The following is a 26,068-nucleotide window of genomic DNA, read 5'->3' as shown; positions in this document are numbered from 1 at the left end:
CCAAAACCCTCCTCACAACATCCATGTCCTCTGACACCTGTCCACTACCCTCCCGTATCCTGCGGATTCTGTTCTGCTGTCTCCTGATGATGGTCGACTGGTGGAAAAACTTCGTATTCCGATCACCCTCTCTGATCCACTGAACTCTCGACTTCTGCCTCCAGAACACCTCCTGCTGACTCAGAAGAGAATGATGCATAGCCAGAAGCCCTCTGAGCTCACCCTCGTCACCCTTTGCTAATCCCCCCTTACTATCCTCTAGGGCCTGTAGTCTGGTGATGGAAGCTTCGACTTTCTCTACTTTCCTGAATAAATCCCACCTCCTTGTTCCACCTGATCAGTCGGCGTCTGGTCAACTTCAACTTCCGTGTCACCTTGTACATCACATTCCCCCGAACTGGCGAGCGCCATGCCTCTCACCACATCCCACGACCGCGGGTAGGACAACCAAACCTTCTCAAAACGAAATGGGCTATAAGACTGAAAGGAGTGCGAAGTACTCACCAGAACAGGACTATGGTCTGAGGCAATCCTGGGCAAGTATCATACCCAATAATCTGGAAACCGCCGAATCCACCCAGTCGAAGCGAAGACACGATCGATCCGCTCCCAAACACTGCCCGCCCCAATCGATTGTTGCACCAGGTAAACCTCGGGCCAGTAAAGCCAAGGTCAGCAAGCCCATTAGACAGAATAAAGTCCTGATATTCCCTAACCTCAATTTTGTTAGTGAAGGGCAATCCACCATGCTTCTCCTTCGGACCATTGATACAGTTGAAGTCCCCCGCAATCAATACTGGATGTCCCAGTTGAAGAAGTGAGATGGCTTCCTCCCAAAACACCCTCCTCTCCCTGTACTCTGTGCTCGCATAGACAACTAATAGCACCCATGGAGCCCCACAATTCTCTGTAATCACTAAAGCCACCTACTGACTACACCTATGAAACACATCAATGATGCACGATCCCAACCTCCACATGACCATGATGCCTCCGGACATACCCTGCGACTCTACCGCGTATGTCCCCCACGATCTCGGAGTAGCTCGCCAAGCCCGCTCCAGACCGGCTCCCGACAACCTTGTCTCAAGCAAAATACAAATATCAGGGTCATGAAGGCTAACTAGCCTTCGAAAAGCCGACCTAAAGGATGGTTTCCCCACCCCCCGGCAATTCCAAAGTAGAACTTTCATTGAGGTGGAGGGGTTGCCGGCCGGGTCGTAGTCTCGTCTTGTGACCCGTCTTCAACAATTGGATTCACTTCCTTCCCATTCCCCTGCCGTGCCATGATCTCCTTCATTTAAATCACCACCTCTTCATGTGCCGGCCCATTGGAGATCTCAAGAACTCCATTCTCCCCGTTGTGCCCTACTTCCCGTGCCACAATAGGAGCCTGAGGGCGTGCCGGTCCACTGAGCACCGAAGACCCCTCAGAGCGTGCCGGTCCACCCCGTGCCACAGGCCCTAACTGTTCCGCATGTGCCTCCCGGTCCATAGAAACGTGGAGAGCTTCTTGTTTCCCCTATGCTCCGGACGTCAGTTGACACCCAGGATTCCGGCTATTAGCCATCTTCTCGCCACCCGCCTCTGCCGTTCCCGGACCACAGGCTGCAGAATTCACCGCCCGAGCACCGCTATGCCAGTTCGCCGTCGTTGTTGATGAGCCTGACACGGTCGACCCATCGCAGGTGAGTCGTCCCCGCCGAAACCCCAGATCTGCCGAGACTCGCTGGCGTTCTCCATCGCCAGCGCCACCTCATCCGCCTGCTCCCCGGGTACGTGCACCCTCTATGATGGCTGGCGATAAGCTCCGGCTCCAGAAGCGGCGCCAATCACCGTGTATCGTCGGGACCCTCCCCACAGGCGGGCGAGCAACCAACGGCTCCTTACCCTTCCGGTGCCTCGTTGGACTCCTGGCTCGTTTCAGTGGGCCGAGTCCACCGAGCTCGGTCGCCTGGGCCAGGTCTGTCGATCACCCTTGGGCCTGTGCCCGGCTCCCATTTGACGGCCCAGCACCAACTGGCGCAACACTGGCTGGGCCTGGGCCGCTGGCCCAGGTTGGGGCCCTCGGTGGGCTTGGGCCTCGCGTTGACGCCCAGCCTTGGGAGCCCACTGGTAGATTCTGACTCGGGGCCAACCCACCCGGCTGACTCGTCGTCGTCTCCACGTGCAGCCCGGAGCTGCCCTCCCCTCCATTCTTCGCCGGCGAGATACGCCGAGCAATCTTCTTGTGCTTCTGCCAGCCCCCAGTGTCCCGCGAAGATGCAGGCAAGCTCGGACCAGCGGCACCTGGGTTTGGCTCCGCTTTCTTCTGACTCGCCTCTTGGGTTGACTCAGGAGCAGGCTCAGTCACCGTCTTCCTCCCCGCACCCCCTTTAAAAGCTCCGACCCTCTGCCACCGAGCCCGAGACGCAAGCATCCAAGGGCCGACGCCACCTTGCGCCCCAACCCCTGGCTCCACGAATGAGCCCCCCTCCGTACCCTTGTCTCCTTGGTTAGTCATCGCTGTAGCTGCCTAGCCCTTCTCCCGGTGAAGCTGGCAATCGCCGTCTTGATGCCCCATGCGAGCGCACCGAAAGCATAGCCCCGAACCTGCCAGAACTTCTGCCTCCCCCCAAAGACAAAAGCACCGAGTACCAAGGGGAGGAGGGCATTGATCTCCACCTTCGCCCGGGCATAGCCGATGTGCCGACGTTCACTGGTAGAGGCGTCAAGATCCAGTGGTCGCCCCGCCTCCGCCAGTATCGACATAATAGTCGTCTTGTCCCAGTATTCCACAGGTAGCTCCGGCAGCCGGACCCAGACCACCGTCCAGCTAACGATGTGGGTGCCCGGGTTGAAATCGGGCAACCACTTCTCCATTGCCAAAAGCTGGCCCGCCACCAACCACGGGCCAGTCCCCATCGCAACCTCCCGATCATCCTCCGATCCGAACTGAAGGGTCATAAGCCCGTTTGCCATTGGAAAAGCTTCGATCGGAGCCTTTAACTTGCTCCGGGTTTGAAGATCTCGCGCAACCAGCTCCGCCTGGACGCGCCGCCCCAGACTCCTCACGATAACGGCCCTTCCCTCCCACTCTGTCCAGGCCTGCTCTAGTCGCTTCGATGGAACCACTACCACCCGAGGGAACCGTCGTTCCAGGTCCGCCAACTCCACGCTAGGTCGGAAATAGGACATTTCCAGCTGCACTGTTCTCCCCTGAGCCACCGCAAACCACGCCGGAGCCAACACTGCAATCCCCTGCACCAAAGCCGGCCACTGGAGCCGATCGACACCCCTCGGCTGGCCAGGCCCGGGATCTCCCATCGGTCCGCCCACCCGATGCTCGACAGAATGCCCCTTCACCGCACGATCCTTGATGCAGCTTCTTACTCTCTCACTCTCTCCTCCCCCCACCCCAGTTTTTTTGCACTTTACTTTTCTGGTCATGCTTCTCTGGCCATAAGAAACCGGGGAGGGTTTTCTAATGGCCAAAGAGGGGCAACCAAGATGAGGAGAAGAGAAAAAAGAATATGAATAAGAGGAGAAAATCAATGCTTGGCCCATCTTTCCGAGAGGTAAAAAAACAAAGAAGAGAAGAGGGGACTTCTTAGTTGTAATCATGCTAGAAGATCACCATCTGGCCAATCAAAACCTTAGAATATTGCTACTTCAGCTAGCCTTCTTCCTCACTTCAGCCCAGCTCTCCCTCTTTTCCACATTGACAATGCTTTTCTCTGCCTTGGACCACTCAAGTCTCAAAAACTTGATTTAACCCTGTAGTGCATGATCGAGATTAATGTAGATAAGGTGCTCTTTTTGCACCGGGCCTTTTCTATGAGGCATAGGAAAGGCATGCCTTTTGAGTGCGTACATGGAATCACCTTCCCTCAGGATAGTCAAGGTGCTAAGGCGGCAACCAAGTGCACCTTGCCCCTGCCTCAGAAAACACTACCTAAACCTAAACCACCTCCACACCCAAACCTAAACCCAATTCCTAAACCAAGACCTTAGTGGATGGCCAAGTCAAGGTGTATCACCTTGTTGGTGACTTCCTGTCGAGATAATAGGGGTTTGGGTCATTGAGAATGTCTAGGCCAGCTTCCTGTAGATCCAACCTGACCAGAACTTAACCCATTTAAAGCCTTCATGTTTATAGAATGCATGATTGCAAATAGTTTGATACAGTAAGATGTCAAATTAAACAATACACAATGATGATGATAGCACATTATGGCAAGAGAAATGTTCTGTATCCCAAGTCATGAACTTATAATCAAAAATGGTCTTTCATAACCTAGGAAGACTCCAGAATTGTACAAGTAAAATTGATTAAATATGAAAGTCACAAGAAACAGAAAAATCTTGGATACCTTTTCCTCTTCTCTCTTACGCTCCTTCTCTTTCAACTTTTCTCGCAAGCGGGCAACATGTTCTTCAAAAATCCCTCTCACAAAATTCTCATCACCAATGGACCTAATAAAGCATGAACCAATTGCTTAAGAAAAATAGATAATCAAACAAATAGATTAAAAATAAAAATGCAGATCATCTAGCCATATTTTTGACTACCTGTATTCTTGAGTGTCTTCAAACAGTGATTTGCAGTCCTCCCATCCTGATGAAGCAGTTATTTCCTAAAAACAAAACCAAACAGTTAAATGTATCTACATCCACATATATGCATTGTGAACTAACACATCATGTATCTGTTAAGAACATGGTCACAGAATACCTTAATTGAGTAAAGCAAGTCAGAGAAATTATCTGCAAGACGTTGGTGCTTTTTAGCCTCTTTCTCCTCCTTCTCCCTAAGCCTTTCCAGTAACTCATCAAAAACAAGCTACGAAATGAGGTAAAACACAAATAAGGTCCATATTGTAGGGAAAAAAGGAATCTGCTTACTTAACATGTTCTCGATATTTGGAGCACAAGGCAAATTAACAAAAATTTTACCAATCAAATTTAATTGCCAATTGTTATGAAACGGAAAAGGGGTAAAAACAATGAATAAATTGTTGACCTATGCATAAGGACTTCAACATGTGTTTCATTTACTTGAATATTTCTAGGCTTTCATGACTTTTAGTAGAGAATGGCACTTTTTATATTTTAAAAAGAGATAAAGTGGAATCATGATCTTTGAAAAGGACTTATGGTGGATCTTTAAAACATCAGTTGAAGACAATATGTAGTTCACAACTTAAAAAATCCATAAGATTTTGATGAACCTTTAAAATTTTCTAGACACTTAACCAGCAACGACATAATAGGCAGTAATATCTTTACAATGACCAAACAAACTCATATGTTTTCTATCACAACAGAGGAACAAAAAAAGGAAACTTCAATGAACAAGGCAAACTCTTTTAAAAGCCTAATATACTTTGACTGATAGGAAAAGGATTAAGAAAGGATATATTTTACATAAACTCTATTTTTGTTATTGGAAAGTTAAGGCATTTTGTCTGGAAAGTTATCAGTCGACAGAAAATATTTAAACGTACATTATACACAGAAGTATAGTTTTAGTAATGTATAAATATAAAGAAAGAGTACACAAATAAACAAACACAAACTAACAGAAGTTTCAAAATCTAAGGGAAAAGATGCTCCAACAATCACCTTTTTATATGAATCTTTTTAGTCAACCCCATCACCCCCCCTTTGTTATTAACTCGACTGCAATATTCTTGTTCCAACCCTCGTACTTCTATTGCTCTCTCTCTCTTTCTTTTTTCTTTTTCCCCATATATGTTCATGTTACTCCCTTTATTGCCATCTGAGAAGATCAACAGAAACTTGAGGGGAAAGATGCACAAATTTCCTTTCAGAGCTCTGAGTGTTAAAAGGGGGATTGGCAGTCAGAAAAATAGTGTTAGTAGGGAGCTTAGGCAACTTAGGAATTGGGAGACATACAAAGGGGGATGCAAAGGGATTGAGAATGGAGCAAGAATGATGCCTCATAAATGTAGTTGATCAATGGACTAAGGATCAAAGAGGAGGACATCTGAGATAGTTAATGGAGGAACAAATAAACATTCTTCAAGGACTTCACATTAATCACAAACAGAAAATTAGAGTGGAGGAAAGAAGCTGTGCAAGGATTTGAATACCAATGGGGGTAAATGTCCCACCCACCTAAAAAGAAGCAACAGGAAAATAGAACAAAGGACATAAATATGGAAAAAGTTTACCTTCATGTTTATCTCAGATATTCCTTTTAGGCTATCATCAGCCGAAATGGCAACCTTTAAGTCTTCAAACATCCATGAAGATGCCAAAGCAATCTGGATATAAGTTTTTCGCCATCATGGCCATCCATTAGTTTGTAAGGAAAAGAAGCAACAAAAACAAAAGTTATATATTACCTTTTGGATCTTGATTGCTTCTTTGATCTGGACCTTGTCTTCATGGTACTGCCAAAAAATGAAGCAAAAAATGGTCAAGAAAGGAGCTTTGAGTTGATTCTTTATTTTTGCACTTTTTGGATTGTTCGTAGCTACATTAAAACACTTTTTGTTATATCAAAAATATATATATATTGCAATTAACAACTAAGGCTCTGTTTGGCATTGTTGTATGTAGTAGAGTTTTTATCTGTAGACCTTTGGATTGTAGATCTTTTAATCAAAAAATTTTTGTTGTTTGGTAAATAAATTTCTGAAGTGTTGTTAAATTTTAAGGTTTTTTTGCGCCCTCCAAAATATACAAAATTGTATGAATATCCTCATAAAATTACTATTTGTATGTATACCCTCATAAAATACTTATTTTGCTTGTATACCCTTCTTTTTCTTTCTTTTTTATATATGACCCATACCATCTAACGCCATTAAAGAATAAACAATTTAAATTTGAAATGACTGAAATATCCTTACAGGTAGACACGCAAAATGAAAACTTTACAAGGATACATATGCAAATAGCAACTTTGCAAGGGTACTCATGCAATTACGCATATTTAGGAGGATATACACTTAAAAAAAATCCAATAAAAAATGATCAAAATTTAGTAAAAATAATTCAGTTGTTCTTAATAAAAAAAATATGGCAAAAAAAGATTAATATTATCATGTCACATGATCTCATGTTAATATCAACTCTTATAGAATGAATCATGCTGCTTTTACCAAATTCACGCCTCAAAAACAAACAAGAACTCAATATTTACAAATCACTAAAAAATATTTTACTAATCTAAGCATCTATAATTAATTTAAATTTGATATGCTTTAATCTTTTAAAAATAATAAAGAATATATACATATCATAGATTCAATAATGGAAATTATATCAAAATCAAATGAAGAATAATATTACCAAAATGATCACCTAATATTCCAATTTGACCAAATCATGATCTTAAAAAGAAAATTGACAATGTGGCTCAATTTTTTTCTTATGATCACCTAATATTCCAATTTGACCAAATCATGATCTTAAAAAGAAAATTGACAATGTGGCTCAATTTTTTTCTTACTTGTCGATCCAACTGAATCATAAAAGACTTAGCAAGTTCCATCCGAGTTCTATTTTATTTAATAGATTTTTTGAATGTATACCTTTCTAAATATGATAATTTGCATGAATATCCTCATAAAGTTACTATTTGCGTGTATACCCTTATAACTTTTTTTTTTTTGCATATCCACCCATTAAAGTATTTCAGTCATTTTAGTTTTAAGCCGTTTATTTTTTAACGACGTTAGATGGTACGGGTACATATGCAAAAAGAAAAAAAATAATATACATGCAAATAGTAATTTTATGAAGGTATTCATGCAATTTTATAAATTTAGGAGGGTATACATGAAAAAAACTCTAAATTTTAATATCTGTTTGAGCCAAAAGAAAGTGCTTTTGATATTAGAAAGTGACAAAAAAGGACATTACAAAAATATTTTCAATTGTCTAACTATTTATACCGTCAAGAAAATTATTATAACATATGCTTATTTACAAATCATTTATATTGATATTTTAATCTAAATAACCTAACAAATAATAATTTTACATTTATTATAAATATAATAATATATTTATAATATTATTATATTTTAATAATATTGCTATAATAAAATTATATAATAATATCACCTTAATACAATATTATAATAGTATTATATCATAATATTATTGTAGTAATAATATTATATTATTATAGTATAATAACAACAATGAAAATAGTAATATAAAATTAGTATAATATAATATAATAGAATACTATTATATTATATAGTATTATTGCACTATCAAAAGCTATTATTATAGAGTATTGTTAATTTGTAAGTTTTTATATTTTAATCTAATAATATAATAAATATATAATTATTTTTATGGGAAATCAAAGGAATATCATAATAGTAAACTAGGTAGTTATTGATTCTAATAGTAACATAAAAGTTTGATTTTATTCAACCGGATACAAAATGTTAATAAAATAGTTCATATATATCCAATAATCAAAAAGTATTTTAAATTATTTTTTAATAAAATCCATTGCCGGGACTCAAACCGTGTCTCTCAAGTGATCTCTTTCCCTTAAAAAAAAAAGCTCTAAATAAAAAGGTTTTACATAGTAAACCTTTTTTGGATGTGCTAAAAAGTTGTTTCACAATTTTTACCAAATATCTCAAAATCACTTCAAAGAGACTATAGCCCTCCAAGAAGCGCTTTTTGGCCCTCCAACAGCATGCCAAATATGGCCTAAACATATTAATAGCAAACACATTAACAATCCTTCTCCAAATATTTTTTCTTTAAATAATGAACCATTTGATCGATATCTAATAGATCATATCACTCACTATATAAAACTTTGTATTTTTCAAAAAATATCATTATATATATACCCCATAAATTGATAGGTTGAGGGGTCTTAACTCAAACACGACTAGTCTTGCTGGCTGATTGAAGTTGGTTGGCCTGTGTGAACCCAACAAGTTGAGTTAGGCCGGTCAAGTCCAAGCTGAGATTGTCATACACACACATATGTATAAATAAATAAATATATATATATAGATACATACATATGTACATACACATGCACGTGCATGTGCATGCACATACACATACATATAATACACACACATATATATGTGTGTGCAAGGTCGGCAGAATCGGTACCGAGCATCGTACCGGTTGTCCGGCGAGATGAGTCAATACAGATTGCATCATGCCGTGCCGGGCCCGTACGGAAACAGCAGAGAGGCGGGAGAGAGGAAGAACAAAAGAGGAAAAGAGAGAGAGGAGGCCGAGGAAGGCCCGCAAAGAGCCAATGGAGGGCCGGAGAGCCGCCGTGCGAAAGAGGAGGCCGGAGAGCCACCGAGAAGCTACGGAAGAAGGGCTCTCTCTGGTCCCCTGTTTCATTCAAAACAGAGGCCGGAGGAGGCCTTTTATTTTTGAGGTTTTTAAATGAAAGTCGGCAAACCAATTGACTTCATTTAAATTTTTTTATTTAAAAAAAAATAAGTGAAGTCGGCAATGGATTTACCAATTTTCACTTAAAATTTTCAAAAATAAAAGGAGCCCCTTCGCCCTTGTTTCGAACGAAACAGGGGACTGGAGCGAGCCCCTCTTCCATGGCACCCTCCTCCGCGCGGCAGCTCCCTAGTCTCCGCTGGCCGATCTCGACCTTCCTCTCCCTCCCCCGCTCTCTCTCTCTTTTCCTCATTTTCCTTCTTCTCCCCCTCCGGCGCTGGTCTCGTTTTCGTTGCCGGAACCGTCCCGGTCCACGGCCAGTACGGTTTAGGACTCCCCAAACCATCGGTTCAGAACTCCCCAAACTGATCGATTCAGGACTCCCCAAACCGATCGGTTCGGGACGGTTCTACCGACCTTGTGTGTGTACATATATTGACACCTTAAAAAGGAGTTGACAATTCAAAATCAATGATGGACTATTCAAATTCAAGATCCAAACCATTGAGCATGATCTAAACTATAAAAAATAATTAAAAATCAAATTTCATGTGTTTTGGCGACCCTTAACCTAATCATCAAGTATAGTACAGCTTCAACACATTTCTTGAAACTCCAATTGAATTACAAAAACTGCAATTCAATTATCATTCATGAAGCACCCCAATATTTTTCGAAGTTTACATCCCATTTCATTATTAATCCGTATTAACATGCCTAATACACTGAACAGGCAAAGCATAATTTTCAGATGGATGATAAGAAACTAACCTGCTTGTCAAGTTCCTCTGCAACATCCTCAAACAGATCTTTTGGCGTTGAACCCGATGTGTTTGATGCTACTGCTTTGTATGGTGGCAAATCCTTCACCTGCAAAGCAGTGTTACATTATATTATAACATATGGACATATAAAGCTATACAATATCCCAAATGAACCATAATTTCATGAAAGTGTACAGAGATCAGCGTTACATTATATTATAACATATGGACATATAAAGCTATACAATATCCCAAATGAACCATAATTTCATCAAAGTGTACAGAGATTTTTCAAGTTACCTGCATACAGTAATCACGCCAGTGAGTTTTAGCTGTAAGAATTCCAGCAGCAACATGTCCTTCCATTAACTTGCGAAACTCATCACGGTTTTTGCGTTCCTGCCGTCTTAATTGCTCCTACATGTTCAATGATGAAGAATGCATGAGCATACTCTAAATTTCAGTTTACAAGTTATAACAAGAAAAACATCAATGTACCTTCTGTTTCTTTCGCTGCTCCTCCTCTTCCTTCTCCAAATTATGTATATACTCCTGCAATACATTGACATGAGCAACAGCACCCCTCAACATAAATGACAAGATGAGAAACACACCTGGAAGATCTCCAAACGATCAATTTTTTCAAGTCGAGAACATCTTTCATCATCCTCCAACCGGTCTTGAACTTTCCTCCATTGACTGTTTGCCTAATAGAAAAGGGACAAAAAAAAGTAATTATAACCTAAAGCAGAAAGATTGTGCCATGCATGCTTGAGATGGGACTTATTTTAGAACAGTACCTTAATGAAGTCACATGATTCAAGAAAAGCTCTATAGTCCATTATGTTTTGCTTATGCTCCTCAGCAGCCTTTGCTCTTTCCTGCAGCAGGATCCAAATTACAGCAAAATGATGGAACAAAAAGCATGCTAGAAATCAGTTATAAGTTCAAAGACATGTTTTCCCAAAGGAAGCCACTTGCCCAGAGATGCGTGCGCCAAATCATTAGCCCACCAAGAACTAAAAAACAATTGTCATATAAATCTATTTTCCCAGCTCAAACCACAGGCTTCAGCAAGCTGTGTGCTCAAACATACATCTGCAGATAATATTACCATACCCCTACTTAAAGAAGATACCAAAAACTAATTAAATATATTAAAAGGAAACTAAAGGAAATTTCCTTACAGTCAGCCATTTTACTATGTGAATGAAGAAGTAAAGTGTGGTTATATAAAAAAAAAATAGAAGCTAAGTGTAATAGAATGAATTATTAAAGAAGCCTGAATTTCAGTCATGCTCTGTGTCTTGAAACTTCGTGTTCTAATAGTTTAAATCCTATAGTCATTCCCAAAAATCAATCATTTTTAAGTAATGCTTCCATGCTTTTGAATTTAACACTGGCTTTTTCATTTTTCAAGTACAGTACTCTTAGATAATAATTTTAAAATTCTAAGCTCACAGACAGTTTCAAAATCTAGGTTTCCTCTGTAAGTACCTCTACCAATACATCTTGAATTTAAGTCAACTTTATGCTTTTGAACCTTATAGTCAATCCCAACCCTAGGTATTGTTTCAAAAGTCTCTTACATTAGCTGCATTGCTGGTATACACACCTATAATAAGATACAAATTTTATATTTTACAACTGAATCAAACAAACTCAATGCTTGGCAAATGAGGATAGGTAAAGCCAGCCCCAAATTGAGAAAAGGATAGAGAGTTATGGTTATCAAAAAAACTCACATTTTGCTTTATGCTCGCAACATAAAGATTCTATATCAACATACGGATTAGATGCAGATGAAACATCAGAGTAGTAACAAGAATATCAGGGGCCTATTTTTACAATTCAAGAAAATCAACAAAAACAAGAAACAAGTAATATCTATTTGCCTTGTCCAAAAAATTATTTTAATTTTGAGTCTAAGAAACAAAATTTATTCACAAATCTCAAAGAGAAAGAAATCAAGACCGCATGAAAAAGAAAATCTGGCAGGCTCTGACCTTCTTCAGGAGATCCAGCAAATAGCTTTCGAATAGATCCTCACGATCTCTTGCCCGCTCAACAGCATTAAATCGTTCATCATTCTCAAACATGGTGACAGCTTTACTGAATGGATACAATCAAACTACTGAGAATGTATGATGTAAGGCATAATAAAGGCAGATAGGCAGTCTTAGTTCAGATGGTTAGTTTCTAATTTTCCAATTCAAGCAGATTTCTATTACAAACATGTATTAGACTTTTAACTAGTTTCTTTTCTTGCGTATATAACAACATGCACAGAAATAGAAAACAGACCTCCACCGGGTTGACGAAGTAAGTTCTGTACATTCCTGCATAAGATATAATTAAAAATTATTAATCATATGGAAGAAACTATTATGTGTACCTTCACAAAGAGAAAAATGCAACATACTTCCAACATTCGGGTGAAGTCTTCTCGTGCTTTCTTCTGTTTAATGCGCCGTTCCTCAGCTTCCTGTTTTTTCCTTTGCCCCAAGTACTGAGATAAAATGAAGAGAAATTAAATAGCAAGAGCAAAAAAATCAATCACTAGTAGACAAGGTGATTTCTCTAAGTATTAAAGAAAGAACAGCTCTACGATGTACTACAGTGACTTGTTAAGTCAAATTACACTTCAGGTACGGAATAATCCATCTGCAAACTCACCTCATGAAATGCTTGTTTCCTCTCACCAAGTGTCTTTAACGCACCATATCTCTTGTCACTAATAATAACTCTCATTGCCTGAGAATTTCCCGCCAATATCATATAATTACATAACAGTCAAAAAGAATGCCACATTATTAATTCAGGGGAAAAAACCTGCTCCCAAGTCATATCAGATTCAACATTTGCAGATTCCAGTAGGGTTTTGAATGCATTTTTTGCCTCCTAAAAGAAACAAATAGGAAACACAAACTTGTCATAAACAACCAAGAGAAATGAACAGATACACAACCAACTACATACCTGCTTATTAGCATAAACAAAAGGTTCTTCATCAATTGTTTTCTCCTCCAATGAAGCGGCATTGCTTCTTCCAGTAACCGGCATACCCTTCTTAGCTTCCTACAAGAAATTTGCCAATACAAATGCCTAAAAATAGATATCAAACTATATATAGCTATCATGCAGATTGCATTGAACAGTGACAGCACAAAGTTCAAAAGCATCTGTCTCCACCAACTACTAAGAGCATGATTTGTACAGAGCTCCTCTGAAGAAACTTAAAGAACAAAACACAGAAAGTAACTTAATATATTTTCTTCACTACAGCCTACCTTGTTTACATAAAAACTCTGCAAAAACACCAGATCATTAAACATGGGGCCATGCAAAGATCAAATATTCAGTTTCGAGTTTCAGTCACACCCACCAAGTTTGGTTTCCATAGTTTCGGCATGTTTTAGTATGAGTTTCAGAATTTCGGCTGAAAAATATAAAAAGACTATGAAAAAACCAGAAAATTTTAGAGAAAAATAAAATAAACAAACATACAAAGTACAAACCACATATAGTGGCTTATGTTTTCCCCGTCATAACATCTGAATTTATTTCAATGTGTACAGGTTGAAAGCTTATATAAAATCTTTAAAAAGAAAACTAAAGGTGTTCCTAACTTATGTTGCATTCAATTGTTTGACAACAAGTCAGTTACTGAAAACTTAAGCTTATAAATATCTATGAAAGTAATATGCTAGTCGAGCCCAACCATTCCCATCCTTAGGCTTAAATTTTTCAACCCAAGCCCAAGTCCAACTATTAACTATCAAGCTCAACCAATTAACCCTAGGGCATGAGTCAATCCCCATTCCTCAACCATGGCAGCAGAGGAGAGGCAAGGAATGTGATTCTTGGAGTCAAAAGTGATGATGATATTAAAAAAAAATGGTGGCACAGGAGCCAAAGGTGGTGGTCTGGACAGAGGTGGTAAAGATGGAAATAATTGTGGTTAGGTGCCGGCAGTAGTGAGAAGGTAGATGGAAAGAGAGGAAGCGGATGCAGAATGATAGTAGGCAACATACCTGCTTTGGGAACAGAATCAAGCAGTCATGCAGCAAATGTAAGGAAGCAGGCGGGGAAAGGGTAGATAAAGGGACAAACAGAGAGGGTTTTGATATATATGTATTATAAATTTATTAAAAATAATAAAATAAATACATATGATGTTATATCCAAGGTACGTTGTTTTGGTACCGAACTCCGTACCGGTGCCACCCTATTATTGTGTCGGTCTACCCGATACAAAGGCTGGTTCGATTATCGAGTGTCAGTACGCCCCCCGTACTGCGTACTGGTTCGGTGCAATATGGCATACCTTATACATTATATATATTATTATGTTTTCAGCCAAGTCAGGCTAGAATAATTTTGGGTAAGCACAAGCCAAACTGAAAATCATTTGAGTATAAAAACTTGACCGACATATTTAAGAGATGGAAATCCATGACTAACAGCCAAATGACTGGGCCAGGTGGGTCAGATGACCCATTTCTAGGTCTAATTCCTGGGTGCATTAAGAGAACCCAAAGTTAATGCTTGTTAAGACCAAGCCTAAGCAATGCGTCATTAGTTGATATTGGATCAGGCATGTTGGAGCACCCATACCTAGGTATGGATATTCCTAACCTTGTTCCCATTCGGCCAACCAACTGAAGTCATAAGGTTATTTAGTTGTTCCTAGAGGTACTCCACAAACTATGTAGTTAGAGCTTCAACTATTCAGCACACAAGGTGGTGCCGCACCTCCCATCAACTTGGAAACCTACCATTCAAGATTATTAATCTTCTTCTTGTATTTGTGTAGCTCCCACCTTGCACTCACTTCATGTTCCTTCTTGTTATCACATCTCTTCTAGTATATCAAGCATCCCTCCTTTCTAATCCAAGGGTATATTATCATACACCACAAAGTAACATAAGTAATCATGGGGATGTAAATTATGCTCAACAAAATAATCAAGGTAGAAATGTGATTAAAGAAAGGAACCCCCACCAACAAGGCAGAAGTGTTGAGATACAAGTTTCCTAGGGGCAAGAAGGACAGATCAGACCAAAAAAAATAATCAATTTGTCCAGGCATTTGTGTCATGGATATCCCATTACATTGAAAGTGCCATATGTAACATCCAATTCATCAAGTGTCATTAGAAGTGTAATCAAGACAGCTCAAACTTGACTCAATTGTCCACTGACCTAGCTCTAGTTTGGCTCATTTTTTGAAACAAGCCAGGACTAGCTAGCTCAAGCTTAGCTCTAGGTGAGTCTCAAGCATAAACCAGCTGTTCAAAAGCTCAAGCATCTAGTGTCTACCATACAAGCGAGAGGGGAAAGAGAAGGGGGTGAAGGAAAAGTGATAGACGAGATAGCCTAAAAGAACCAGTACAACAACAGACGTCAGATTCCTTTCCCATCTATCCATTGGAATGCCACCAATTTTGAAGCCCTAGCCAACCACCTACAGACCCACCTGCCCCATTCAGCATCAATAATTCCCAATGCCTCCACATTAATGTCATTCCAAGACCTAGGACAATAGTGCATGGACATCAACTAGATCCTTCTCTCTTGCTCACTTCTGTCTGTGGAGGTGACTACGCTTTTGGAAAGGGGAACAGGAAAAAGGGGAGAGCAAAAAGCTATATCATGCAATGTGAAGTCTGAATGTGACTAATCCACCACAAGATAGGGCTTCCATTAGGATTGAGATGAGGCTAGTTCAAGGATTTAATGTCGGTCACTAGATTCTGATCCAACAGCTAAAAACATTAAATGTTCCAGCTATTAGATAAAGATATATAGTTAACAATTATATTTACTAAGTGATTGTATCAACTAGTTATAATGCTAACTAAATATAGAAGTGATTGTCTTTTACGGATATATTTTCCGCTTGACAAAGCCAAACATAAACGAGATAGACCAGCCTCAAGCTCAAATTGTCTATATTTCAAGCTCAAATTCTAGGATCAAGCTTGAATTATTTACTAACTGAGCAAACCTTTTCGATCCAAATTGCATGCCCAGCTGCTCATGAATAGCTTTCTCATTTGACACTTCTAGGTGCCACCGTATCACCGAGATGTTGAAGCTTTGTAAGTATTTATTGTAAGTTTGTAACCATCTCCTCAAGAGAAATGACAAAAGGAGAATAGCAGACATCATAAAGAAACAATATACAGGGTGCTATAACCAGAACTGTCTTTTTGCTATATGTTCATCATTATCAACCAAAGAAATAAAAGCTAGGAAGTCGTAATGCACCAACAAATATGGTACTAAGTTAAGATGAAAATAATTATAAGAATCATTTAATAAATAAATAAATAAATAAAATGCCGAACTAACCAATACATGACAAAACTGATTATGTAACTTGAAGTTCATTCTTTCCACTTTCCACAATAAGTCAAACTAAATATGTAACAAAAACCAGTTCACAACATGAAAAAACTTTAATATCACAGGTGATAAATCAGAATGCATGAAAGAAGGAACTCAATCAGAAGGTTACAAATTGGCCATACCTCCAAATCCTGAGCAGAAGCTCCATCAGGCAAACTTGCAATATTTACAAGAGAGGAATTGTCATGATTACTCCTGAAAATAAGATCAGTTATTTTCAACTAAAAAACAGAAGAAAAAAAGTTAAGAAGTAACAAATGCATCCATAGCAGCTCATGAAACTATACTTTGCATTAGATAATGCAGCTTCTATTGCAACAGTAGGAACCACTGTATTTGCAGGAACAGGTGCCAGTAATGGAGTTACAGGTGTCTGAGGATTTGATGCGCCAACTGTGTTTAGAATTCCCAAAGAGGAACTAGAAGGGATTCCAGCAGATGGTACAACAGCAACAGATGGCGATACTGAAGCCATCACACCTGGAGGTACAATAGCATTGGCTGACACTGAAACTGGGCTTGATACTACTGCATATGTTGCTTCAGGAGTCACAGAAGCTGTGGCAGGAGGGATCTCCCCAGACGAAACAACTGGAGCAGCTGGGACAGCAGAAGCTGCACCAGTTTCTGTACATGGCTGCGCAGCTGCAGCCCTTAATGCTTGTTCACGAGCTAGCTGAACAAGAGTACATTGAATCAGAATTGAAATGAGAAATATTATACATTGAGAAATTGAGCATATAAATGACAAAGCCGAAAGGTTGATCATATTAAAACCTTGAGCTCCTCAGGAATTATCCATTTGGATACCTTTGTGACCTTGTTATAATAGTATCTGTAAAATATTCAGCAAATGGAAAAGATTACGACTGTTAAACAACGAAGATGTCCACATGATTTCAAACTACAGTATGCATTGGCAAGAAATTGGACAATAACTTGCTAAAGGTACGAGAAAATTACTTACGTTCGTCCATCTGGAGTGCTGAATTCCTTCCAATCAGTCGAAGCATCGGCCCTCTGTGAAAGACGAAAAGGTTAAATAAGCACAAAGATGGAAGAGTACTGAATACAACTGATAAAAAAACAAGTTACCAAGATTGAGAGTGTGTATCAAGGACTAAAGCACAGCCAAAGCGACTAACTGACAAAAGGTCACTCATTCATCTTAGCGAGAATTTTGGCATGGCATCTTACACAAGTTCATATCAGTTATTTAGGATAAGAACCATTATGCATCAAATCATTAAGGACCACAAATGCAGCAGTTAACAAAACCACCCTTTCACTGAAATGATGCAGCTCAGGGACAACATAGATTTTCAGTGTTGTAGCATTTCACTAGTCGCATGCCATAGTAATAAAACCCAAAGCTTCATCTAAATTGATGAGACCAGTGATTATGGCCAAAAAATAACTGTAGAAATTCATCTATCTGTGCAGCAACTATGCCACCTTTAACATGTCAAATTGCAGTCAATCAAAAGAGGCATACAACAAACTCAGTTCAAGATTATAAAATTGGCAAAACATATTACTATCCCCTGCAATACTTTCACTCCTACGACAATGAAATATGGATGTATGAATGTGTTATAAGTTTTTTTTTATATTCATATAAATTAAGAAAAAGTAAAATCCAGCAACATGACAATATCCTCCCATTTTCAGCTGGTACCATCAAATACAAGATATTCCTCATTGGAGAGACTTTGAATAACTGATATTCAATCCTTGCAATTTGCATTCTCGATAAACTATTTCTAAAATTTGTCTACCTAGAACCCAGTTCAATTGGGAAAAAAGGAAAGAAGCTATACACAGAAACAAAATAAAGATAGAAGGACAATGTCAGGTTTGATCTGGGTGTAAAAGGTTCTCAACCTTTGACTAATCATATTATGACCAATATAGAAGACCACATATACATATATATATATATGTATGTATAATTCGGTCTCTCTGATGGGATTTGGAGTTAAAGCTTCAGTGAAACAACTTGACTGCCTGAGTTTCACAATGAGGAACCATATATGACAACAACAACAATAACCATGATGATGATGATAACAATAATAATAGTAACCATCAACAATAAGCAGTAAATAAACCAGAATGCACCCATAAATATAGTACCAAGCTTCACAAAGCAGTTTGCAGAAATATAACTTAGTTATATAACAATTAATTTGATCATGAGGTTGTACTAAAAACATCACACATTATCAAGTAATTAACATTTTGCTGAAACTTGAAACCACATGTTATGCATGCAAAGTAACACAATTTAATGCAACATTACTCAATGGTGGAAAATACTCTTGTTTACAATAAAATGCAGACAGAAAGCCTCAACTAGAAATGTGCAGAATGCATCTCAACGGTGACAGACAAATAGAATAATGAATAAAGTGTAACTTAATCTGAACAAGAAATATTGCAATGAACATGCACCATGTAACATATTGTACCTCTCTTGTGAGTTGTGACTATATAAATCATGCATCTGTGAGCAACCTTAAGAAAGTATTGATGTCAAATGAATCAACATTGAGCAAATCCAAATTACAACATTACATGGATCACCGTTATGAGCCAAATAGGACAAATAATTTCATCATGGAAATAAGTGAATGTGTGCTCCATATAGAAGGGGAAGAAATGAAAAGAGTGCCCTTTGCAGAGTATAGAGTTCAAACCAACAAGTTCAGATATATCATAAGCAAGTGACAAAATGCTTGTGACATCTGTGCCACAGCACTTGACGGGTCCTGAAATCACAGCTCATGATCAACAGCAGAAACTTTACACAGCATTTGGATATTTATACAAGACTAGAATTAATGCTCATAGTTAAATCTTTGATTGTCATCAGGTATGCTGCTTACATAAATAAAGAACTCACAATGTTGTATCGTAATGAATGCATTTAGCAACACCAAAGTTTAAGATAGAAGATTCAGTATCTGTAGCAAGCCAGCATCATTTTACCCAATAACTGTGTTTGTCATCTGTATCAATCTTGCCCATGCAATTCAAAGTAAATTAGAATGTGATAGTGAAAGTGAGATCTAAGATGATAGAAAAAACTTAGTATGATTGAAATCAATTCATTCATCATACTGCAACAAATCGTTTTGAAATAATTATGCATATCGGCTAGATCATAGTAATTAGCATACAGATTCATGTTATCATCATATGCCTGCCATGTTGCATGTGCATTTTGAGAATTTACTGTATCCAATGCTTGCAACCATGCTATCATGTAAAACAGGTATACGACATTGATAATACCATAGTCCACAATTTCAAAAAAAAAAGTCAACAATTAAAAAAACAAAATCATATAAAACCTGTGGTACAATAGTATGGAAGAACTACTCTATGGAATTTCTATCGTTGGTGTCAATTAAAGATTTCATTGAGTCAGTAGTTCAGCACATGACAACTCTTAAGGGTTAACAGTAGTTGAAAGCAACAAAATTTCATTCCAAATTATCCAAAGATACAGAGGAAATGCATCATGTTTTGTTACTTCATGTTTTCTACAGATCACAGATTGCACCCACCACTAAAATTACAAAACGGGGGCCCCTTGATGTAAGAAAGGATTTAGCAATCATTGCCTGCCTTGAGAAAACTGAAACCCTGCTTCATAATGACCATATATAGCAGTTGTTTTTTGCTCCAGACGTGCCAAAAGACATCTACAGACCAATAGAAGAACATGCAAAGAAACAGAGAATCCACATAAAACAATTTTGATCAACACCAGTACAGTTACAACTGTCAGCATTCGTGAAAGGAACCATAATGGCAACCACTAGTAAGACCGCAAAGGAAGAGGAAGTAGAGTCATTACATGTAGACATCCAATAATATGACTCACCTCAACAGGTGTCATCAACTCAAAGGGCTTCTCCCAGCTAGACTGTCTGGTCTTCTTATTGTAATAATATCTAAATAATTAAATGTTGTAGCTGAATCAGAATAAGAAAACATAGTCCAACACAGTAGGGGGGGAAATCAAATGAGCCAATGAAAGATGCAGAAATTACATCAGGCACTGCCTACACCTATAACAAAACCAAAAGCCAAGAGCAAAAGAATGCAAGATCTGAAAACATAGGAAGGAAAAGAACGCAATGGAAGTACAAATGTCTATTAAAACTATACCTTTTTCCATCATCAGATGTGTGCACTTGCCAATCAGAAGAGGCCTGTTCAGCTGAGCTAGGTTGTGCATTTGTTGTCTGGATTTTTCAGAAGGACAAAGAAAGATATGAACAAGCAAGCTCCATGATCAACATGAAGTTGGAGCGAACTTTTTTCATCCAAAGTAATTAAAAGTACAGAAGTTTCTCACAGGAACTGTGCCTGCCGCAGCTGAAGATTGTGCTGCAGCCTGCACTAAATGTGTAACAAGAGGTACATTCTGAGTCCCGTGTGTAGACCAAGGTTGTCCGACTGCAGGCATAACAGGTGCATGCATCTGAGATGCTGGTTGATATTGGGATGGGGTGTTGAATGTATGTTGTGGCTGGCCATAAGACGTCGTAAACTGCAGTCATGTATTAGCACAAAATCACATAACCAAAGCTAACGAAAGCAAAAAAGAAAAAAGGAACAAAATGTTAGTAGCTACTAAAGAATATGGATATGAGAGATCTTACTGTATAAGATGAAGAAAGAGGCATTCCTACGCCACCGAAATTAGGCAGATGATTGTGTGGCATCTGAGGATTTTGCTGGGGCTGCAGTGTCCCAGATGTCATAGGCCTGTTTGGCTGAACATATGGCATTGGAACTGCTTGTGAAGATGGTGGTGCTGCTGGGCCTGATCTTGGAGGTAAATGGTGTGCAGGTTGAGAAAAATGGGGCATTTGAGTTTGATCAGAAGGCATTCCAATATTTGTACCATGAACACCTTGCCCAACAGGTCGGAATTGCTGAGAGGCTGCTGGGATGAACTGATGTGTTTGTTGAGCTGGAACCACATGTCCAAACTACAACATCCACATAATAGCATGCTTTTAGATATAATGAAGGGAATTGATCATAAAGCAACATATCTGAAATTCCAGCAGAGAAATATATTCTCACCTGCATAGGCATTGGTGGACCAAAATTTTGAGGTGGAACTGCGGACCTGACCACTGCAGGCCTAAGGGGCTTTACAAAATAAAATAACACAGTATTACGTTCATGCAACAGCAAAAAGACCAAACAAATGAAAAGGGGGGTAAATTCATTTTGATTGACAGGACAGCAAACCATTAAAATGGCAAGAGAATTAAAGAGTTATATATGCTACCTGTACCCCAGAAAACTGTGAATTGCTGGCCATTCGTAACAGAGATTTAAGCAGCAACAAGCACTAGAATAGCAGTAAGACTAACATCAATAGTAGACATGAATAACTGAATTGGATTAAAAAGGCAGTCAAGGATCCAAATCCCTCATTAAACTTTCAATAGTTAAAAAAGAATAAAATAAAGATGCATTTGAGGCAGCATTTGGTAGTAAGATAAGTTCAGTTTTCTTTATGTTCATACCAAAATGCATAGTCATTCAGTTGGCTATGGTTCCTCCTGAACTTTTCCAATTTCCTTAACATTGAACAATGAGAAATTACATATAGATTAATTTGAACCACACCATGCCAACGTTCTAGCACACAAGCAACATTAAGATATTAAAATCTCATCAAGGACATTGTGAATGTTACCAGGACCTCGCTTTAAATGGCCTGATAAACTTCCCTACTCAAACTTCGTGACATGACACACTAAGAATCTCTGTGAACAATAAATATTTAACCAGTACGTGATCTCATTGCATTAAAACCTCATTGCTAGAAAAATATTGTTTAAACAATCCTTTCAAACCAAAAAAGTAATCATTACAATGTAACTTTTCATGTGGGATATTTACTCAGGCACGTCTACTCGATAACAAATTAAAGCAATTATCATTTAGCACCATCAAACCATTCAACAAAATAATTTTTTGAGTGTAGCTATTGCATAAGAAGTAACACTGGATACCGATACGATAAAGGACAGCAAGAAATCCATGTGCCTTTATCTGATTTCTGATATTTAAGGACATGACAGGGATGGACATTTAAAATATATAAAATTCAAAAATCCCTCTTAGGGAATAAAATACAGCTTAAAGAGACTTCTCTCTTGCAGTCTTCAGATAATAGAGACAAGGGTCTTTCAGGGTGTCCATAAATGCATTCATGATTCATAATGCAGCTAAAAAACTACCCAATTAAACACCTAATATGCCAAAAATTTTGGGAATAGTCTTGCACACCATGTTCATTATAAATAGGTACACCTGTTTATATGCGGAGATTGATACATCTCCGATATACAGATAATTCTTTGTTTTTCAAAATATTTCAAACCTTTCAAGACAACAAACAAGGCCGTGCCCCCCTCAAAATAATCTTGATAGTCTTGTTAATAAATATGGCATTAGCCAATGATCCAAGATACAATTTTGAAGGAATAACCATTCTAGGATTATAATATAAAAATTTTAGAGAACAAGCCTCCCATTGTTTTATTGTGAACTGATAATGTACCATGGATTCTAATGTTCTCACTCCAGCTCTTCTCTATATACTGAACATCTGAACCACTAAGCTTCACCTCCTCCAGTTCATACCAATGTTCCTACTTTTTTGGCATGCATGGCTTTCAATTTTCCTTTAATAAAAAAATGAGTAAAAAAGCAGTTGACTGCAATATAAGCTTTAAGAGAAACCAGGAAAACAAGGTGTTAGGGAAGGAAAAGAAAAGAAAATGGTTTATGATATGCCCATCTTACAGTAACATTCATGTTCCAACTCACATAAGCCTTCATATTTTTTAAATAGCTAAATCCCTGCTTAGAGTGTGTAATCAGGGCCAATTTTTCAGCTGAAACTTTAGTGGTCCTCCATATTTAATTTTGGTACCAACACTAGGATAAAATGTTTATTTGATCATAATACTTTATTTTTTAAGTTATGGGATGAGAGTTAAGGTGTCTAGCTCACTACTTTAACATTAGCATGAGTATGTATGACAATGATAACGAAATCAGACATGGATCGTTGAATTTTTCATACAAAGGGCAAGACTTTTGAATTAAAATATCAGAATCGCATACTCCCATGTCAATGCAAATAAGCAAAGGATTAAAGGACATAGCTTACCCTTCACCCAGAGGAAGGCGCCGCCATTCACAGTCTCCGTACACAGAGATGTGCCGAAGTCAATAACAATTCTGCCCTGATGCGGCAGGAGAAAAGTGCAAAGTTCAAATTTTGATGCAAAATCAATAAATCCCTAAACCCTACCACATGGGGAAACTTAGATTAAGCACCAAAAAATGAAGAAAGAACCCTATCTGACCCTTTCTCATTAAAAACAATTCTGCGAGCAAAAAACTCCGAGCTTGATGCCTGAGGGTATCAGAAAACAAGCCACTTGATCTAATCTGAAGGCCCAAACCACATTGCACGTAATCTTGAAGAACCCGAGCAGACGGACAATCGAAAATATGGAGGCAATAACCAAGGAAAGGGATTTTAAAGGAAAACTAGCAATTGCGCCAGAAGCCTCTGAAGTCACAAAGAAGCCTTAATACGATCATTCAAGAAAGGAACAAGACTTTCTAGGGTTGTTCCGGCTCCCGTGTTCGGGTATCGAGAAAGAGGGGTGGGAAGAGAGGGGAACAAGGGGGAAATACCTGAACTCGCTCGGAATCGAAAGGGGACGACGCTGTGACGATGCCGGAGAGAAAATACTTGAACTCTCTCGCTCTCGTCCACTCCTTCTCCTTCTCTTCTTCTCGCTCTCTCTTCCTCGGTCGCTCAGCTCGCACTCCCCACGCAAACAGAAATGGCCTGCCGCTGGGGTGCGAATTGTGGGAAGAAAAAAGCTGTAACCGAGTTGCCGAATTTTATACAGGGGGGGTGCGTTACCTTCTGTTCCTTGCCGTTCGATCTTTACCCTACGGCTACCGCGCTGCACAGGGAGGTCGGTGCTGAGCAGCTACTCTGACCAGTCATTGAGCGAGAGTTCCAAATTCTGGTTAGATTGTAGAGTGGGAGATATTCCCAAGGTCTCGTAGCCTATGTGAGGCACTTGGCAGCTCCGCATGTTAAGGCTGCCCGTTTAATAATACTTTTTTTCTCTTTTTTTTCTCAATTTTTCTTCGAATACAATATAAAATAGATATAATAATAAAATAAATAATAGAGTGAAATGGATATAAGAGCGATCTTTATTATCTAAAATAAAGAAATATACTAATAACATATTAATACATATTGCTAATAATTAATATGGATATTTATATGACGAATGAAGAGCTTAGAATAGATATAATAGAATAGATAGCTGATATAGAATATAATAGAACAGATATGAGAACCTAATTATTTTCTAAAAAAATATTTGATATTAATATTATGATAAACTCATCATTCAAAATTCTAATAATATATGTATATCTATTAATATAGTAAAATAATATAATAATAATAGAATAATAAGATCAAAATTCAACCTGCATATAATAAAATATAAAAAAAATGCATATAAGGGATATTTAAATGCAATACACTAGGATCATTAATGGTTGTACTTTCACTTTTAAGTAAGATTATGATTATAAAAATGCAATAAAAATTAATAAAATATTGGTGTAGTCCAATTACTTCACACGAATATGGTACATATAGTACTAATAAAAAATATTTTTATTAATATCAACATACATTAAGCAAATATAATTATTAATAATATCATTTTTTCTATATTAATTTAGTAGTACTAATGGAAAGTTATTTATTTAATATGGTTTAATAAGCTAATAAGATTCTTATTGATAATATTATGTTATTATAAACTGTATTAAATAAGATCCCTATTTATTATCAAAAATAAAAAGTTGTATGAGTAATGTTATTAATATAGGTGTCTACTGGCAAATGGAGAGCTGTGCACAAGCAAAGCCTCTATTTTGTTATATATATACAGAATTTATGCATATTGATCAGTTTGATTGAGTTATAAAAAAAATAGTTTTTTTATTATAAATAATAATTAGTGTAACAACATTTTTATAATTTGATATTATATATTTATATTAAAAATATTTTTTTTTCTTTGGTCTTGAAGTCAAATCATAAGCCTGTGAATTTGCTTTTCATTTTGCTATCTTTGTCATCTCTTCCGATCTTATGTATTATCTATTCTAGAATTTCTTGAAGCGGAATATTGGGTCTAAGATGTTCATAGGTGAAGTTGCATATTTGAAATAGGATTTGAGATGTCATTAATGTAACAATTTATCATTGCTTATTATCTTATATAAAACCGTTCAAATGAGATTTATCATGAGTCTTATATAAAATCGATCAAATGGGATTTATTATTACTCATAATATCATAAAAACAGAGGAAGATGAAAAGGTTGGA

General features: G+C 38.2%; 1 protein-coding gene across 11 annotated transcripts in view; it reads right to left on the bottom strand.

The window, feature by feature from the left end:
* LOC103718607 (pre-mRNA-processing protein 40A-like) overlaps window positions 1–24,519 on the bottom strand; it is a 33,235-nt gene extending 8,716 nt beyond the window's left edge. For 5 of the 11 annotated variants that reach the window (XR_003387806.4, XM_088723453.2, XM_008807508.6 and 2 more), the window contains exons 1-28: window positions 24,333–24,517; window positions 23,797–23,872; window positions 21,898–21,960; window positions 21,687–21,755; window positions 21,257–21,589; window positions 20,950–21,144; window positions 20,760–20,836; window positions 20,473–20,542; window positions 17,548–17,600; window positions 17,358–17,415; window positions 16,868–17,256; window positions 16,703–16,775; window positions 13,146–13,244; window positions 12,999–13,067; window positions 12,843–12,920; window positions 12,589–12,675; window positions 12,471–12,505; window positions 12,173–12,278; window positions 10,967–11,047; window positions 10,781–10,873; window positions 10,665–10,718; window positions 10,467–10,583; window positions 10,174–10,272; window positions 6,351–6,398; window positions 6,177–6,269; window positions 4,715–4,822; window positions 4,552–4,616; window positions 4,353–4,455 (exon numbers count right to left, since the gene is read on the bottom strand). Coding sequence is in view for 10 of the 11 variants with exons in the window: in XM_088723453.2 (XP_088579579.2) it covers window positions 4,353–4,455; window positions 4,552–4,616; window positions 4,715–4,822; window positions 6,177–6,269; window positions 6,351–6,398; window positions 10,174–10,272; window positions 10,467–10,583; window positions 10,665–10,718; window positions 10,781–10,873; window positions 10,967–11,047; window positions 12,173–12,278; window positions 12,471–12,505; window positions 12,589–12,675; window positions 12,843–12,920; window positions 12,999–13,067; window positions 13,146–13,244; window positions 16,703–16,775; window positions 16,868–17,256; window positions 17,358–17,415; window positions 17,548–17,600; window positions 20,473–20,542; window positions 20,760–20,836; window positions 20,950–21,144; window positions 21,257–21,589; window positions 21,687–21,755; window positions 21,898–21,930 (2,685 nt within the window). In the remaining variant the exon portion in view is untranslated. Of the gene's footprint in view, window positions 1–4,352; window positions 4,456–4,551; window positions 4,617–4,714; window positions 4,823–6,176; window positions 6,270–6,350; window positions 6,399–10,173; window positions 10,273–10,466; window positions 10,584–10,664; window positions 10,719–10,780; window positions 10,874–10,966; window positions 11,048–12,172; window positions 12,279–12,470; window positions 12,506–12,588; window positions 12,676–12,842; window positions 12,921–12,998; window positions 13,068–13,145; window positions 13,245–16,702; window positions 16,776–16,867; window positions 17,257–17,357; window positions 17,416–17,547; window positions 17,601–19,485; window positions 19,648–20,152; window positions 20,291–20,472; window positions 20,543–20,759; window positions 20,837–20,949; window positions 21,145–21,256; window positions 21,590–21,686; window positions 21,756–21,897; window positions 21,961–23,796; window positions 23,921–24,332 lie in introns of those variants that run through there. The other 6 variants (XM_017845586.5, XM_088723455.2, XM_008807513.6 and 3 more) reach the window with 6 other exon arrangements.
* Window positions 24,520–26,068: the final 1,549 nt, after the last annotated feature.

Source organism: Phoenix dactylifera, chromosome 6 (genome assembly GCF_051530095.1).
Source record: "Phoenix dactylifera cultivar Ajwa chromosome 6, Ajwa_hap1_PhDact_Kaust_v1.1, whole genome shotgun sequence".
Lineage (NCBI taxonomy): Eukaryota > Viridiplantae > Streptophyta > Magnoliopsida > Arecales > Arecaceae > Phoenix > Phoenix dactylifera.
Note: the sequence above shows the minus strand (reverse complement) of the source record. Positions and strands in the feature narration are given on the sequence as shown.